General features: G+C 24.7%; 1 protein-coding gene across 1 annotated transcript; it reads left to right on the top strand.

Moving 5' to 3' along the window:
* Positions 1-11,761: 11,761 nt before the first annotated feature.
* Positions 11,762-18,473, top strand: LOC127246149 (protein NRT1/ PTR FAMILY 2.11-like). Its single transcript, XM_051267395.1, has 5 exons — positions 11,762-11,975; positions 12,207-12,424; positions 13,200-13,441; positions 13,820-14,137; positions 17,357-18,473. The coding sequence occupies exons 1-5, from the start codon at positions 11,897-11,899 to the stop codon at positions 18,249-18,251; spliced, it is 1,752 nt and encodes a 583-aa protein (XP_051123352.1). The 5' UTR covers positions 11,762-11,896; the 3' UTR covers positions 18,252-18,473.
* The last annotated feature ends 1,465 nt before the right edge of the window (positions 18,474-19,938 follow it).

Here is a 19,938-nt window from a genome sequence, read left to right as displayed (position 1 = left end):
TATAATAGTTAGTACTTTCTCTATTATGTAAATTTAAAAATATTTTTACTTGGAATGAAGACTAAAAAAATAAATATTTTTATTGTAAAAATGGCAAAAATAAAAGGATAATTGATGATATTTTTGAAAATTTAATTAGTAATTAAATTAAAAAAAAGAACATAATAAAAATAGTATTATTTATTGTAAATAAATATTGAATAAAATATAATAATTAAATATTTATTGGTTAATTTTTTTAAAATTAATAATGCAATAAATTTAGTAAAATAGATTAAAAAAATAAGATTAAATTTGACGGTGTAAATATTTTATAAGCAATAGTATGATGGAAAAACAAAAGGACAATTTTGCCCTTGAATTATTTACTTTTTAATAATATTGTTTATTGTATGAAATATAGAGATATTTTTTAATTGAACGAACAAAAATAATAAAATAATTATATATAATTCAGAACGGGAGAGTTAATAAGAGCTAATACAACCAAACGAATCTTTGGGAGTATTCATTTGACAAATTTATTTTGAACAATTATTTTTATAGCAATATACTACTATCCTTTTGCAAAAATTATTATTTAAATGAAATAATAATAAAAAATTACCACCACATGCTGGGTGTGTTTTTTTATTATTAAATTTGTAATTTTTTATTATTTGAATTCTGTGTTCTTTAAAAAATTTTAAACACACTCTTTATATACTCTATTTAATTGTTGGTGATTTTATTATTTAAAAATTTTAAAACTTCATATTGAAACTGACGTTGAAATTGTGGAGTATTTGCATCATTCTTGTTTGTCTGTTTGTTCTATTTTTTTATTTTATAATTTGTGAAGTTTGTTGCTTGAAAGTTGACTCTTTGCCCAAAAATAATGCAATCTTTTTGTGCCCACAAAAGCACAAACAAAAATCAGCTAATGTCGTCCAGTAAATGATGAACCGGTGATGTAGGGGTTAGACTTGTGATCATGAAGTCAACGGGTTCAAACCCCCGCGCCTCAGGTCATCTGTCACACATGGTTCGCCGACGAAATATTGTAAATTGAAAGGGTATTTGTAATGTTAGATAGATAGTACAATTATTAAAAAAAAATGAAATATATACTTTGTTATAGGATCGACCAACATGAAAAAATGAATAGATTGATAAGGGACGGAAGGAGTATTAAATTATATACTGATCTAATATTTTTTTTTTTTTTAACTAATATAATTTTTTAACCATTTGCAACCCGTGCACAATCTGTGATCCCTGAAGAGGCTACCTATTTTTTTACCGAACAATGGCGCGAATGAGAGATTAAAGGAAAATCGGTGATACAATACAGGTCATCTCCAATTTTTATGCGTCCCTACACGCAGCGAATTCAGAGTTAGACGATTTTTTTTTTTTTTGCGTACCCAATTAACTTAACTACAATTGACAACTCTGAACGTATTTTCTCACAATATTACCAATTCATATAGTTGAGCAAAATAACAACACCAACTTGCACATATAAAAAGTAAGAATAGATAGGGTAATTCATGTTGTCATCCGTATTCGTACTTATTTTTATATATTAGTGTTCTTAGATATATATATATTTACAGTCCATATTATTTTTATTAAATTATCGATATATTGTCTACTTTAGTTCTATTTATCAAAATATTATCGTATATTGTACTCCTTAAAACCACAAAACCTTATAGATATTTTAGACTTTTTTATTTTACACAAACTTACTCGTTAATATATATTTTCTCAGATATTTTAGACTTTTTTATATTACACAAACTTACTCGTTAATATATATTTTCTCATTCTCATAATAGTTGATATATTTTTTATTTTAATATGTTCAATTTCTATTTTTACCAAATTATTAACTTTAAATAAATGAATATAATATAATTTAATTTAATTTAATTTATATCTTATATATAAGTAAGAAGGCTCAACCTTCATTTATTTCTTCTTACAAAATAAATATTTTTATTTACGGTTGAAATTTTTATTTTTTAAAAAATTAGTTTTTATTAATTATAAATAAATAAAAATATTTTTAAATTTAATTGTTTTATATAAAATTCTATATTTTACAAAATAATATTCATATTATATGTATTTTATTAAAATATAATATTTAAAATATTTAAACATAAATTTCTAAATTTTTTAAATCATATATATTGATTCATATTTAAATATACTAACAATACTATTCACATAAAAAATAATAAAATAAAATTATAATCTATAATAAATGATTCAGTAAATTATATTTTCTTTAATACCGTATCATTAATCAAACCACATAACTATTCCGAGACTAAGAGAGAACTATTTTATTCGTATATTACAATTTTTTATTTTTTTATTTTTGAATTATTTGTTTAATCATAGTTTGGATGTAATGTTCCATTAAATAAAATAGATATATATTTTTATTAAAAGTTATAACAATTACATAATAGAAAATAAAATACTCCCTCCCTCCACAAACTAATGTCCTACTTTCTTATTTGAGACATCCGACTACTATTGTCCTATTTCAGTTTTTTAAACATAAATTTTATATTTTTACCATTCATTCATTTATTACTTTTAATCTCTACTGTACAATTAATGACAAATTTGTCCATTCATAACAAAAAGACAATCATCTAAAAACCGTACAAATATACTTTAGGACAATAGAAATTAGACGAAAAAACAATATTATAAAAATTATAAATTTGCAGAGCATAGTGGTGCATGACACAAATTATTCTTTAAGAAACTAAAAATACAAACCTCAATGCTTTATTTTATTTGAGGATTTTATTTTATTTTTTTCAATTTATTTAGTATGGTCGTGATCCTCTTAATACAGTTATATCCACCACGATATAAATAAATAATTTATTTAAGTTAAGTCGTTTAGGTTCACTCGAATTGTCCGAAAGCGCACTTGAAAAATAATAATTACAATTTTATAAAAAAATAAACAAATGTATAAAAGTCCAATTCATGCAATCATTGAATAGTTAGAGTACTAATTATAATTAATTAGCATCATGTTTAAAACATGCGTCGTTTTACTTGACGTTTTTAGATGAATTAATTTTTTGTATGTAGTACGAGGAACTGTGTTGTTAATATAAAAAATTAATATTTTGTATTAAAAAATTAACTTTTTTTTTATGAGTAATGTGTGTATATTTGTATTTTTTTTTAAATATTTCGTCCGTTCCAATACAATAGTTCTGTTTACCATTTTTGTTCATCCTTAGACAATAGTCTCATTTCCATAAATAATCATATCACTGTAAAATTATCTTTACTTTTTCATTATTATTACACAATTGTCACTACTTTTTACACTAATACACTCACAAGGGCAAAAAAGTCTTTTACCTTTACTTTTTACTCACTAATAATATAATATCAATATTTCTTAAATATTGAGCCAAACGTAACCCAAACTATAATTTTAGGATGGAGGAAATAATATTAATGGAGAATTGTTTCATTAAAAAATGATATGTGAACAAACTATATTAGTATTTTAGGTAGTAGAATTAATAGGTTAATACTATTTTATTATTCTTTTATATAAATGATGTTGTTAGTATTTTTAAAATAAAAATTAATATATATAATTAATTTTTTGAAAATATGTTTAAAATTTTTTAATATTATATTTTAATAATATATAATATGAATGTTATTTTGTAAAAAATAAAATTTTATATAATATATAAAAATAAAAAAATATATTTATTTATCTATAATTAACATAAACTAATTGCTAGCCTCGTCAAAGCTGCAAAATAAAGTATCAGTTCCTACACCCAAAAACTTGCAAAATGCAGTAGTTCGGCAAGTAGGGTCGTCTCCACAGGGAACAGTAATAATTTAAACACTCGGTTGAATAGAATTATACTAATATATATATATATATATATATATGGGGGGTTTTTGATTTATCACACTAATTTAAGGAGAAAATAAATTTACTCAACTAAATAAAATAAAATGGAAGATTAGCGGTTTACCAAATATAATTAAACACTAGCATAGGCATGAATTTTTTATTCGGGATATGAAATTTGATCATCGACTAAAAGTCAAATTCATCGACTAGTTGGATAAATTGGTTAAAGTTGATCTACAGGCGTTCACAACCAACCTTTCCTTACTTTTTCGATAGCTAAGGTACGACCGTTAGCTATTTCTCTAATCGGGAAAGAATCCTAGGTACGATCGTAGTTTTCTAACTCGACAGCAGTAAAAACTAGAAAGGCCCAATTCAATTTAACAAGCTCCTACGAGGATTTGTTTAAAATTGATTTTAATTCTTCCCTAGAGTGTTCTTCTCTAGGTTGCTACGCCAATCGGAAAATTATACAATTACGTATGCCAATTTCCAATATAGCTATGAAATCCTAAGTTGATACGTGCGCAATAATCAATTCAAGATTTCTAAACTCATCAATTAGAATAATTAAAAATACCTAACATCGATGAACACCAATTTAATCGAAATCAAGTCTCACAATTTCAATCCCGAAAATCAATTCATACCTACACTATAAATGAAACTACTCGCAATCTATAGCAATTCAAAACACAAAATAAATCAAAGAGTTCATCATGCCTTCAAGTTTAAAAGAAATCGACAACAAACCAATTCTAGAAATTGAAGAAAAAGGTGCCCAGAAATTTTTCTGCGTTGCTCTCCAAAGTTCCCCTTCCGTAGTGTTCTTCCTTCGCTTCTCTTCTCCTCCAGAAAATAGGTTGTAGGTGAGATCGTGGTAGAGAACGTGGTAGTCCACTCTCTTCTCCTCTTTAATTGAAAATCGTGTCTCTTCAAGTCCACTTAAGATCCCCTTTGCACTTTAAACCAAACAATTGTAAGATTGCTAATTAACCCCGGAGGATCTTTTTGCAATTTTTATTTTTTTCTGCTTCGTAATCACGCTTAAGGACTTCCTGCGTTCTGCTTTTCTCTCCCATATGCCCAAAATTTGCCAACTCCTCAACGTCTAGTAGAAAGTTAAAAAACACATCATTAGGAGCATATATACGAAATTCGCATCCAAAAACCGTCTAAAATATAGCAAAATATTTGTCTAATATCGCATATATCACTAAATATATAAAAAATAAAAAATTTTAAATACAAATAAAAATAAACTTATTTTGAATGAATCTCATGTGTAAGAAATTTTATTGAATGATTTATATTTTTAATTATGTTTAAAATTATTAAATTTACCATAGAAAAAAAAAAGTCATCTAATGTGGAACGGGTTAAATAAGAAAATGGATCATATATAACGGGACGGAAGGAACACTATGTGTGCTTTATTATCATGTGTTGTGGGTTAAATACTTTATTTGGGGTGGGACGGAGTGAATACGTGTGTGTTTGTTTTGAGTTTTTATTTGAAGGATTTTATTTATTTATTTTTTTTGAGGTATAGGAAATTGTTAAGTATTATAAAAATAATAAGTGTGGATAATATATTAACTATTTTTGGAAAATATGTGAAAAGTTTTTTCACAAAACAAACAAACCTTACATTTTGGGTGTGATTGTTTGAGAGTTTGGATTTTGAGTTGGGATTTGAATAGTAATATGATGTGATATAAAAAAGAATTGATGTGATATTTTGAATGTAAAATTGATTTTTAACTTAATATAAAAAAATAAAAAATAAATATTTAATTTGATGTTTTTTAAAGTAAAATTTTGTGAGAATAGTAGAAATCCCACAAAATCCCTCAAACAAACATACCCTTTCTTATTTTCGTGTATCCATAACAATGTATATAACTTTTTGTTAAATAATTGTGGATCTCACTGTTCAATACAAATATACATATATTATTACATATTTATCATGTTATCATTATTATTATATTAATAAATAAAAACAAAATTATTTTTATATTATATTTAACTATCCGTTATAATTAAGTAATTTCTTTTATTTCGTATACAAAGCATATGTATATCATAACGCAAGACGAATGAAATCTTATTTACTATTTTTGTTCGTTCCAAAATAATAGTCTTATTTTCATAAATAACCATATCACCATAAAACTATCTATACATTTTTATTATTATTACACAATTGCCACTACTTTTTACACTAATATACTCATAAGGACAAAAAAGTCATTTATCCTTACTTTTTACCAATTATTAATATAATATCAATATTTTTTAAATCTCATATCCAACACAATAAGACTATACTTTTGGAAATGATGGAGTATATTATATCATGTCAATATGCAATATGCAATAAATTCGATAATAATATGTATTGTCTATATTTTTATGATATGCTATCAACATAATATTGATTAGACTATAACTATTTGAACACTATAGATAAAGTTGTTTGATGTGTATTTTTTATGATATTTTTTTATAATTATAATAATTATTGAAAATATTTTTTTAATAAAAAATTTAATAATATATAATTATGAATACAAATAGGAATTAATTCTCCAATTACTAGATGCTATTTATTGGCAGAACTATTAGTCGTATGGCCACATCTTAATCATTCGTATAAAATTGATATATACCCATATTGATTAAGACTTATTACGAAAATTCATTTAATTTTAAAATTAATATGGCTATATTTATATATACAACTTTTTAATGTTTTGATCCTATTAAACAATAGCATTTATTTACTCCCTACGTCCCAAAAGAATTGTCTTATTTTTTTATTTTCGTCTGTTCCAAAACAATTGTTTTGTTTCCTTATTTAGTAACTGTGGTCTCCATTTTATAACAAAATTATTTCTACTTTTTCAAACTACCCATAATTATTACTCTAATCTATTTTTTAAAATTCTTCAAAAAGCAAGAGCATTATAGTCTTTTACATCCTACTTTATACCCACTTTCAATTAAATACTATTATTCCTTAATTCCCGTGCCAACTCCCAACAAGACATTTATTCCGAGGTGGAGGGAGTATTTATTTATTTTTTTTTAAAAAAAATCATAGTATTAGATATTTATCTCATGTAACACCCTTGTTGATATGAATAAATTGGTTGTTGAAAATAAATGAATAAATTGTTGATATGAATAATCTAATCATAGTCAAGTATATTGATTAACTTAACGTATCAAAACAAGTCGGTCAATTATACTGTAAGAGCAAATATAGTTATCTGTAAAGTTCTTTAAAGTGGATTTTCGAAAAAAAATAAAATTATGCACATTGTTGAGGTTGAAATATTTTTAGATATTAGTTATATTCGGTATGTTTAGATTACAATTTGTTCTTATCCATTATAGATTATGTTGTTTTTTTAATTGGGTCGATTGTTCTATTGTCATGCTTATTTTATGTCTTTATTTCGATGATCAATACAATGCAATTTTTAAGGTTTTTGTAAAATAATTTTAACGGTCGGCATAAGCAGTCTAATGAGTTAATTTAAATTATACTCAATTATGTCCATTTTGCACCATAATGATCCGTCAACCAATACGCCTCACAACTGTCCGATCTACAAGTATAAACTGTCGCAGATTGCCTCTGATATTAACTTTAAAGTTCTGGCACGTAAGCTACATAATAGTAAACTGACCCCACATGTTAACACATATTATTCAACAAACTTTTATCTTTATTCACGTACATTTTATGAAACTTCTCATCGAATCATTCGTTGGAAACTTACGCTAAAACAAACATGTTAATTTTAAAATTATTTAAAATGAGCCCCAAAATAAATATGCACATCCTCTCTCACAAAACACTACTTCAAATATCAAACTCTTTATTAGTATTTCCAAAAAAAGAATTGAAAATTTCCAAATGTTTTTATATAAATAGAGTCTTCATGCTAAATATCATAAATATTTTAAAATTTCTATTTATTTACATTAATATAATTACTCACAAAATATATCACTTATTACTACTTGAATATTATTATTCTTTAATTTCAACATTAAAAAAAAATAACACATACACCTTCCGTTTACTTTTTTTTTCAAGTAAATTTTTGTATTAATATTATAATAAGTTGTAGTGAGAAAGACAAAAATATTTATATTAGTATTGTGTAATATAAAAGTAATGACATTTGTGTAATATAGTGTAAGTTGGAAGGGTATTTATATGTTAGGTAAGTAGTATAACTACTAAATTAGGAAATGATAACTTTGTTTTGGGATAGACGAAAATTTAAAATGATAAAGATCAACATAAAAAAATAATAATAAAATAAATTTAATATATATATAAATTTGAATAAGTTTGACAGATAAAATATACCGTCCCATATAATATGAGCATATTACTATAGATGTAGAAATTTAGGTAAAACATAATTAGTAAATAATTAAAAAGTATAATAGTAAAAATAATTATTGTATAATAAAATAATTATATATTAAGATTAAAATAACTAAATAGTTTAATTATAATTAGAATATTTATAAAATTTAAAATGTAATTAAAGTGTATAATTATATTTCTAAAACATAATGACAAATTATGTAGAACGGATGAACATAAAAAATAGGGACAAATTATGTGAAACGAAAGGTGTATATATATATATCTAAACTGTGTATCTTACGGGCATACTAGTAAGGGTAAACTGTTTTTTTTGTCCCGTAATTGGACCCCTTATCATTTTAGTCCCGTAAGTGGAGTCTGTCGCAAACTAGTCTCATAAGTAAAAAATTTTCGTTGTTTTAGTCCTCCGGCGCTGGAGATGCCTGCGTGGCTCGCCAGAGGTGACGTGTCCGCCAGGTGTCGCTGACCTGGCGGACACGTGGATTTTTTTTATTTTTTTTATTTTTAATTTTTTTTAAAAAAAACTTATTTTTAATTTATTTTAAATTTTATTTGTATTTTTTTATTTGATCCAATTAAAAAAAATTAAAAAAACTAAAAAAATAAATAAATTCACGTGTCCGCTAGGTGTCGCTGACCTGGCGGGACACCTGGCGGACACGTCACCTCCGGCGAGCCACGCGGGCGTTTCCGGTGCCGGAGAACTAAAACAACGAAAATTTCTCCGTCTCCGGTGCCGGAAGACTAAAACAACGAAAATTTTTCACTTATGAGACTAGTTTGGACAGACTCCACTTACAGAACTAAAATGATAAAGGGATCCAATTATGGGACTAAAAAACAGTTTACCTCCGTACAAGTAATAATAATATTATGATGACCGTATATCACTGCTTAATATGATTGAATTTTTTAAATTAAATGATTATTTTAGTCATTCTTGAATTGAATAGGATTTCTTTTTTAATTCAATAGTTTGGATCACAATTATTGGGTGCAATTTAATAATATTGTATGTTCAAAGTTAGACAGTATACTGAAATATACAAATTCAAGTAGTAACAATAATATTATTAATTAAAGGACCCTTTGGACACTACCGTGTTTGTTTTGTATTTTGGTTTGAATTATTTTTTTTTTTTTATGCTAACTATATAAAATTGTATAAATAATATAAAAATAATAAGTATTTTTAATATATTAATTTTTTAAAAAATATATATATATATTGAATTTTTTTTTTGTTAAATATATAAACCAATGGCTCATTAAATTAAATTCTTATTTTTATTTTTATCTTATAATAAAAATTAATTTTATCCATAATATATTAAATAAAACCTAAATTATATTGAATTAAATAAATATGCAATTTAAAATATCAAATTCAACTCTAAAATCTACAAGCATACTCCACCCCATAAAGCTTTCATCTCTGCTCCATGTGAGCATCATACAACAAAAAATAAAATAAAATAAAATAAATTTAGAATATCTCTTGAGATCTCCAAAAAGATATTTTTGATGTATTTATTTGTTAAGTTTTAGTTTTAAATTAATATTTCAAATAGTAAAATTCTAAATTGAAATAGATAAGATAAAATTATGAGATATTGTACTATTTTGAATGTAATATTATCCAAATACAAAAATAAATATTTTATTTTTTAAAATAAATTAAAAATAGTAAAATCAAAACAAAAACCTTACAACAAACAGCCAACATTATTTTTTTATTTTTGTATATATCTACTTTACTTATATTTGATCTTTTATATAATAATATAAACATTAATATTTTTTAATTATATTTGGTCAATATCATTGATGGAGATTACCTAAATATTTAAAAATATGATAAAATGAAGAAATCAGTTGATGCAATGAAATGACTTGTCATAATTTTTCTTGATCTATCATTTTATTGTGAAAGTTTATTATTAGCAGACTATCAGTTTTTTATTTTAGTCCATCCCATAATAAAGTATTTATTTATTTTTTTAAGTAACTGTACTATCTACCTTTTACAAATACCTTTGCAATTTACAATATATTACACAAATGTCGTTATCTTTATATCACACAATACTAATAAAGTTATTTTAGTCGCTTTTACTTTATTTTTACTATACCTCAATATAATACTAATACTTATAAAATTACATAAAAAAGCAAACAAATATTTAATTATGAGACGGATAGAATATTATTATTTGCAGGTTTTTAATAAAAATATAATAGAATTTGTTCGCTTTGTTAATTTCTCGATCTTTTTATTAATCAAACTCTCAAAATTCTCCATAAAATAAACTATTTTTTAATATTATATTAAAATACTATTTAAATAAAATTTAGGTTGTGTTTATCTGAATTTTAATTTGGAGTTTTTTTACTACTATCTTCGTCCTATTTTTTATTTTTGTCCGTCCCCAAAAAGATACAGTTTAGTAATTGTACTACCCACCTAATACAATTAATATTCTTATAATTTCCAATATATTACACAAATATCATTATTTTTTGTCACACAATCTAATAGGGGCAATTTTGTTTTGTCCACTATAAATAAATATAATACTAATTAAAAATCTACTTGCAAAAAACAAATATTACTCTTTTTGGGGGACGGAAATAGTATTATTAATTTTTTTCCTTAAAAAAATACTCCAATCAGTCCAATTTCTTTTATTCTAAAATATATTTGCACGATTTTTTCTGATAATTATCTTTTGGTTATGAATGAACAGATTTACCAGTTTTGTAATTAGAAATTAAAAATAATAAATGAATTAAGGATAAAAAATAAAGTTATGTATAAAAAAAGGATAATAATCATTTGATCGTTTCAAATAAAAATATAGAACATTAATTTTTCGATGAGAAAAGTAAAATATTAATTTTTAATTTTAATATTATATAAAAAATTACTCATTTCGTCTCGTATAATTTGTCTCTCTTTTCTATTTTGTCTGTCCCATATAATTTGTCATTTTCTATTTTGAAAAACTGATTATACATTATAATTATATTTTCAAATTTCAAACTTATAATTTTTTTAATTTTAATTAAATTATTTAGTTATTTTAATTTTAATTTATAATTATTTTTACTAAATAATAATAATTTTTATTATTATATTTTTTAATTATTTATTAATTATACTTTATATAAATTTTCGGATTTAATATAGGAGTGATGGAGTAATTTAGACTTACGCCTCCAAAATGAAGGAAACTGAACCGAGTAAAAATACAAAACCAAAACAAACACGCCTTAGATCAAATCAACGGCCACGATTCATCCTCTAGCAATGCACCACACACAGGCTATAATTTCCCATTGCCCATAAAGTCAATGGACAGCAGTGCACACTGCACACCCAACCCTCCAAGTTTTGCCCTAATTTTTTTTCCCTTATAAATACAAGAACCTCTCCCAACTTTCCTTACCCAAAATAAATCCACAAATTTTAAAACACATAAATAAAATATAAATATATACCATTTTATTTATTTACACATATATATATATATTTTTAATTGAAAAATTTTTTCTACAGAAAAGAAGAAATGGAGAAAGATGAATTTGGTTCAGAGAAAAAAGAAGAACCAAATTACAGAGGGATCAAAGCCATGCCTTATATCATAGGTAATTAATAAACTTGTGCATTTTCCTACGGTTATCACTGTACAGTTCCTTGCAATTAGTATTGTAGGAATACAATGACTTTGTTTCCTTATAAGATTTTCTCTCTTATTTACTATTTTTTTTTTAAAAAAAAATTAAATTAAACACTTATTTTTTAATTTATTTTATTATATTAAAATACAATATTTCTAAATCGCATTTTCATGTTTGATCAACTCGATCGAATTTCAGGTAACGAGACGTTCGAAAAGCTCGGCACGATCGGCACGGCGTCAAACCTCCTCGTGTACTTGACGACGGTGTTCAATATGAACTCGATCACGGCGACCAACGTGCTTAACATATTTAATGGGACGTGTAATATCGGGGCTATGATTGGGGCTTTTCTTTGCGACACTTATCTCGGTCGCTATACAACAATCGGCATCGCCTCCGTCTCGTCGTTTCTAGTAATTTTTTCGTTAATTTTTTTTTTTTTTATAATTTTATCTCTTATAAAATAGACTATTTAAATATGCGAATGTGTTTATAAAGTATAGCATTTAATACCTATTTTTATTTAATTTCTTTTTTCTAAAATTACAAGGAAAAAACTTATAAAAAAAAAAAAGAGCATTACATTATTTTTCTAATAAGAAAAATTATGTTTTTTCTTTTTAGTTTTTCTGTGATAATAATATGCTTACAATAAAATAGTTGACTACTTCACTTTTATAAGAAATTGGTTTGAACAGGTAAAGATTTAAATTTTTATTTAAATAGTATTTTTAATATAATATTTGAATTTTTAATTGTAATTTAATATCATACCCAAACAGATAAATTCAAAGGTAAGTTAATTTTTTCTTTGTTCAATTAAATTTAATTTTCCGTCATGCAATTTTTGTAATTTTCAATAATAACATACTCCCTTCCTCCTTTTAAAAGAGATCCGTTGAAGTTTTGTAATAAATTATAAATAATAATATTTTATTATTTAGTCAAAGTATGTAAGAGATTTTATATTCTTACACTTTGATTTTTGTACAAAATAATTGTATATATAATGATATGTTTGTAATTGAGATAAAATTTAAATGTATTTTAGTGTATACTTATTTAATTTAAAAAAATATTTTTGAGTGAAACAGATGAAAATAATAAAAAAATACTTTGAATTATGACGGGTGAAATATTATTTATCTTATAAAACACATATAAAAACAAGTTATTCATTAATGACAGGGAATGCTGGCGATCACATTAACGGCCGCTATTCCGACTCTACACCCGCCGTCATGTACGTCCGAACCTAACGCCACTTGCTCTGGGCCTTCACCAGGGCAATTAACGGTACTATTCACTGGGTTCGTATTACTCGTAATCGGTGCGAGCGGGATCCGACCGTGCAATTTACCGTTCGGGGTCGACCAATTCAACCCAAACACAGAATCGGGAAAGAAGGGCGCAACGAGCTTCTTCAATTGGTATCATTGAAATATTTTAAATATTCAGTTTTAGAAATAAATTAGGAAAGTAGAAAATTGCATTTATTCATTATAAAAATAGAGATCTATAAAATAGACAATAATGAGTTCAATCACCCTATCTCTAATGTATTGCGTTCTTTCTATACCGACCATCACCAACCTCCGTGTGTATTTAAATTTTTTATTTTATTAATCTTTTTTTTTTTAAAAAAATACACATGGTAATTGATGATTGGTCGGTGTAAGAGGACTACAATACATTAAAGGTAAAGTAACCGAATCCTAGACATAATATACAGATTCGATAGACTAAAATTTAAATAAAATAAGACGAAATCTAAAGCTAAATCTACTAAATCTTAAATATCTCAACAGGTATTATTTCACGTACACATTTGCGATGATGGCGTCGTTGACTGTAATCGTTTACGTGCAATCGAATCTCAATTGGGCCATCGGGTTAGGAATCCCGGCGTTCCTTATGTTCTTGTCGTGCACTTTTTTCTTCGTCGGGACTCGAATTTATGTGAAGGTTCGGCCGGAGGGTAGCCCAATTACAAGTTTGGTACAAACTCTAGTTGTAGCTTTTAAGAAGAGGAAGCTAAGGTTGTCCCAACACCCAACAAAGTCTTTGTTTAATCACATTCCCATTGGAACCATTAACGCAAAGCTTGGTTACACTGAACAACTAAGGTTAGTATTGATTTTTATTTATTTATTAATTTTCACACTATGATTTAATATAAATATATATATATATATATATATTCTCTACACTTGGTCATTTTTCAGGTGAATTTGTTATTTTCTGTAAAGATGAAGAATTACGTCGATAATATCAAAAAAAAATTATGTTTAAAAATTAATTTTTATTAATAGATAAAATGTATATATATATTATATTGAGTTAAAGCGTGTAATATTCATGAAGTATTATTCCACCTAATAACAAAATGTGAACAAATCCTCCATATTTCATTTCAATATATATATATATATATTGTTTATTTTTTTTCTTTTCTATTATCCTCTCCGTTCCAAATAAATGGTCCATTTTTTCTATCTTGATTCGGTTTATATAATTTGTTTTTTTTTTTTAATTTATTTGTCTACTATAAAAAAAATAAACTTATATATTTAACTAAGAAGAAAGAAGTGTTTTAAAATAATTATTTTAAAATTTATATTGTTTGTGTTTTGGTTTGAAATTGATTTGAAATGAAATATTGATTTAAGTTTTGTTTGAATAGTATTTTGATAAGATATTTATGTGAAAGAATGATGTATCTTTATTAAAAATTATGTAAAATGAATAATATTAATTTCTATTTTAAAAACTATAGCCAAACACGTTATATTTTGAAATTAATATAATTTAGAATTGAAATATGTGTATGATACTTATTACATAAAGAGCTATTTGATTTAATATTTTAAATTAAATAAAATTAAATAAATACATAATATATTAAATAAAATATGTTTGCAATTCCTTCTAATTTGAGTTGTTTTATAATTTTTTTTATATACATCTTTTTTACCATTCTAACATAATTAATAAAATAGTTTGAAATAAAATTTTAAAAAATAAATAAATAATATATATAATCAAAATGGAGGCAAAAGTGGTAAAGGTGTGTTTTTTTTTTTTTTTTTTTACATTAAATCTTCATTATTTAGATTTTATGATTCTAAAAAAATAAATATATATTTTTTATTAAAATATTATTTAAATTAAAATTCTAAAGATCCAAATAAATTAGGAAACACACAATAAATAAATTAATTGGCCTATGGGTCCGAAGACTAATGCCAAATTAAATTATTAGGTTTGTGTGGATGTGATATCTTATCTATAATATTTTTTTAAAAAAATATATCATATAAATAATTTATTCTTATTTTAAAATTTATTATTTATAAACAAACCCATTAATTTAAACCATATATATATGTGAAATCATTAAATTTCTTTTTAATGAAACCGTTGAAAATTAATAGTTCGATCATTTGATGTTGATATTTTAGGGTATGTTCATCACTATGCAATAATTGATGAATATTAAAAAAAATATACAAAATATATAAACATATTTACTCAATATAAATATGATATATTTATGCAAAAATATGAAATAATTTGTTGTAAGAATATTTATTTTTACTAAATATGAAGGGTTTATTTAGTTTTGGAATGAATTTTTTATTTAAAATCTTGTTTAAATATTATATTAAGTATGATATTTTACCAAAAAAATGTAATTAATTTCTTTATTTAAATTTAAATAATATTTTATAAAAAATATATATATATTTTTACTAAAAATTGTAAATACTAGATCCCAATTCTTTTTTATTTGAAACATAAAATAAACAAACCCTATATAAATGATAAAATGAAAAAGCCTATCTACCATTTTTTTTCCCTTAATTTTAGTATCTATTCTATTGACATATTCTAATAGGAAATGAATACATATTATATTTTATATTTTATAACACAACATATATTATATTTTAGTATAACATATTTATGATACAATATATATTATGTTATAATTCAAAATATAATATTTTATAATACAACATATATTGTGTTATAAAAATATATTTTATGATATATGTATTTATGTGATAAGCTGACGAATCAAATCAGTTAGAGTTAGTACCTAATCAGCCGCTAAAAGTAAATTAATGAGTATGACATTTATAATAGTTAAATAAATTATCTTTTCGTCTTATTTAATTTCTTAATTCTTTATAATTTTGTTTGTTTAATATAATTTATCATTTTTTTTAAAAAAAATATAATTATACACGTTAATCACATTTTAAAATTCATAAATTATATTTTTTTATTATTTTAATTAAACTATTTAATCATCTTAATTTAAATTTATAAATTTTTTATTAAACTATAATTTTTTTACTAATATACTTCTTAATTACTTACTAATTATCCAATACTTAAAACTTCGTATCTAAATTAAATGAAATAATTTAAGTAGGACCGATGAATAATATAAATTTATAATATATGACATTTAATTTTTTAGTTCGATTTGACTTTGAAGATTCTAAGGGTGAGTCTATTTTGTATTTTGATTCGAACAATTTTTTTTAATATAAAATATAGAAAAATGTGTAGATAATATAAAATAATGAATGTGTTTAGTATAATAATTATTTGTAAGGAAATATATTGAACAATTTTTTTAATATAAAATATAAAAAATTGTATAAATAATATAAAATAATGAATGTGTTTAGTATAATAATTTTTTTTAAGGAAATATATTGAAAAAATTTGGTTGAAGAAATGAACCATAATTTTTTATTAATTACATAAATATTATTTCCGTTCTTTAATACGCTATCAATTTTTTCATTTTGGTCCGTTCCATATAAAAATATCCAGTAATTGTACTATATATATATATCTAATATTATAAATACTCTTTCAATTTACAATATATTACAATATCGTTACTTTTATATCTCAATATAATAGTACTCACTCCGTCCCACATAATTTGTCTCTATTTTTTATTTTCATCCTAACTACATAACTTGTCATTTCTATTTTTGAAAATATAATTATGCACTTTAATCGCATTTTAAATTTTATAATTTTTTTAATTTTAATTAAACTATTTAATTATTTTAATATTAATCTATAATTATTTTTACGAAATAATAATTATTTTTATTAATAAATTTCTTAATTACTTACTAATTATATTTTACTTAAATTCTCGTATCTACAATAATACATCCATGTTACATAGGACGGACCGACGGAGGGAGTAATACTTCTAAGTTCCGTAAAAAAACGAATATATAGAAGGAGTATTTAATGTGAAATTTTATATAAAAAAATAAAACTAAAAGGAAATTAGTGTGCACGTGCAGGTTTCTCGACAAGGCCGCCGTCCAGACGGAGGAGGATCTAACAAATTCCGACGGCTCCGCCGCCGATCCATGGCGGCTGCGCACGATGCAGCAAGTCGAAGAGCTAAAATGCATTCTCCGATTGGTTCCCATATGGATCGCCGCCATCATTTACTACATCGTCCTCGCCCAGCTCCAAAACTACGTCGTTTTCCAAGCAATTCAGGCCGACCGTACAATCGCCGGCGGCCGCTTCACCATCCCCGCCGCCTCCTACAACGTCTTCACCTTCCTAACCCTAACCCTCTGGATTCCGATCTACGACCGCTTCCTAATCCCCGTTCTCCGGCGACTTTCCGGCAAGCCAGAGGGAATCTCAATTCTTCAGCGGATCGGCGCCGGAATATTCCTCGGTATCGTCACAATGGCCTTGTCGGGATTGGTGGAGGAACGGCGGCGGGCGGTGGCAATTAGCCGCCCGACAATTGGACACGTGGCGAGAAAAGGCGAGATTTCGGCAATGTCAGCGAATTGGCTGATTCCGCAGCTTGTCGCTGGCGGGCTGTCGGAAGGGTTCGCCATTATCGGATTTATCGAGCTTTTTTACAAGCAATTCCCGGAGAATATGCGGAGTTTGGGGTCGGCGTTTTTGATGTGCGGGTATGCGATTTCGAGCTATTTGAGCAGCTTTATGGCGACGGTCGTGCACGAAAAGACGTCGGTGAATAAGACGAGTAATTGGTTGTCGGAAGATCTTAATAAGGGGAGATTGGATTATTTTTATTACCTTATTGGGGGGGTCGAGCTTTTGAACTTATCGTATTTTGTGGTGTGCGCTAAATGGTATAAGTATAGGGAAGATGGCGGGAAAGATAATGATGGCAGAAAAATTGAATCTTTTAAGGAAAGGGTTTGATTTGAATCGAAAAATCGATTTATTTTAGAATAGCGATTAGAATGTGATATTGTTCGAGAAAAATGCATAAGAAAGTAAGTGTATGTTGTTAAGTAGATTAAGGATTATTGATATAATAGCTTATGTATAATACAAGATTGTGAGAGTATTGATTCAATATGTTGTAAAATAAGATAATCGTATGTTAGTAATTCTAAGTAAAATATATTATCGTATCATAAATTATGTATTTGTTAAATTTAAAACTATATTTAGTTTGTAATTGTTTATCATGATTTATTGTCATCTCTAAATATAATAAATATTTAAACAAATTTGACCACAAAAGATATAAATAGTTCGCAAATGTTCATCGGCCGAAGGTTTAACCAATGCACATTTTCGGATAGCGACAAATTAATTCTCAAGTTATTAAAGAAAAAAATGTAAGATATGCCAAAATAAGAATGTGTATAACACTCCAAATAACCAAACATTAGTTTGTCTTTGGCTAATGTTTTTTTATTCCATATTTGCTTTAAATACTAATTTAATATAATATTTTATATAAAAATAGTACTTTCTACGTCACATTTATCTTTTGCGTCTTTGTAATTAACATTAAAAATATTTTTATATTTGTATATATTTTTTTGTATAAATATTTTTTTATTAGTATTATAAGACATTAACACATTGATGAAAGTATTTTTGTATTTTTTTAAAAAAAAATTAGAATATGTTTTGATATAATAAATACTATTCAAATATTAATACGAAAAAAAAAGTAAACGAGATCTTAGAATAAGACGAACTGAAATTATGTGAACTAAATATTAAAAATTTGGTTTAAACTTAAAACCAAATAAATCAAAGGGTTTTTTTTTTTTTTTTTTTTATCTTTTCAAATCAAAATCAATACTATTCGTTTAACACAGTTTTTAATAAAAATACATAATTTTTTTATAAATATTATATCAAAATATTATTTAAATAAAAAATTGAATCATTTCAGATCAATTTCAAACTACACCCAAATACATATTTGTATACAATGCATTTTAAAAGTTGGATTCTTTGTTTGGGCTTAGAATAAAATGCTGGCCTAAAGTAACTTGAACTTTCATTAATTTATACCACAATATTGACACTCAAAAGCTAAAACTTTATAATGTTTTAATATAAAATTGTAATATAAAATTGAGGTAAGTAAAAAGTAAATATATAATATTATATGAAATTTATTAAAAATTAGTAATAAAATAATAGAGAAATAGAAAAAAGATAGTGACAAACACACCCAATTTCAATACTATATATATATATACACAATGTTAGCCACACATAGGGTTGGCGATGGGTCTAATTCTTTCGGACCCGAGACCCGAATACACACGGTTGGAAAATACACGGTTGGATCGAGATTCGAATCGAACTCAATTATATTCGGATCTGATCATACTTGAATCCGATCCGAACAATATTCGATAGATTTGACATACCTAAATTTTTTTTTACAATTTTTAAATTTTAACTTAAAAAAATAAGACTCGAGCGGAATCCGATATATATTAAAAATTATATATTTTATTTAAAAATATTATAATAAAGTAATAAAAATCAATAAATAAAACCAAAAATATATTTTTAATATAATTTATATTACTAAAAACTATTTATATATATATAATTAATATATTAATCGAGT

This window comes from Andrographis paniculata, unplaced genomic scaffold (assembly GCF_009805555.1).
Source record: "Andrographis paniculata isolate CXL003 unplaced genomic scaffold, ASM980555v1 Contig26END, whole genome shotgun sequence".
NCBI lineage: Eukaryota > Viridiplantae > Streptophyta > Magnoliopsida > Lamiales > Acanthaceae > Andrographis > Andrographis paniculata.
Note: the sequence above shows the minus strand (reverse complement) of the source record. Positions and strands in the feature narration are given on the sequence as shown.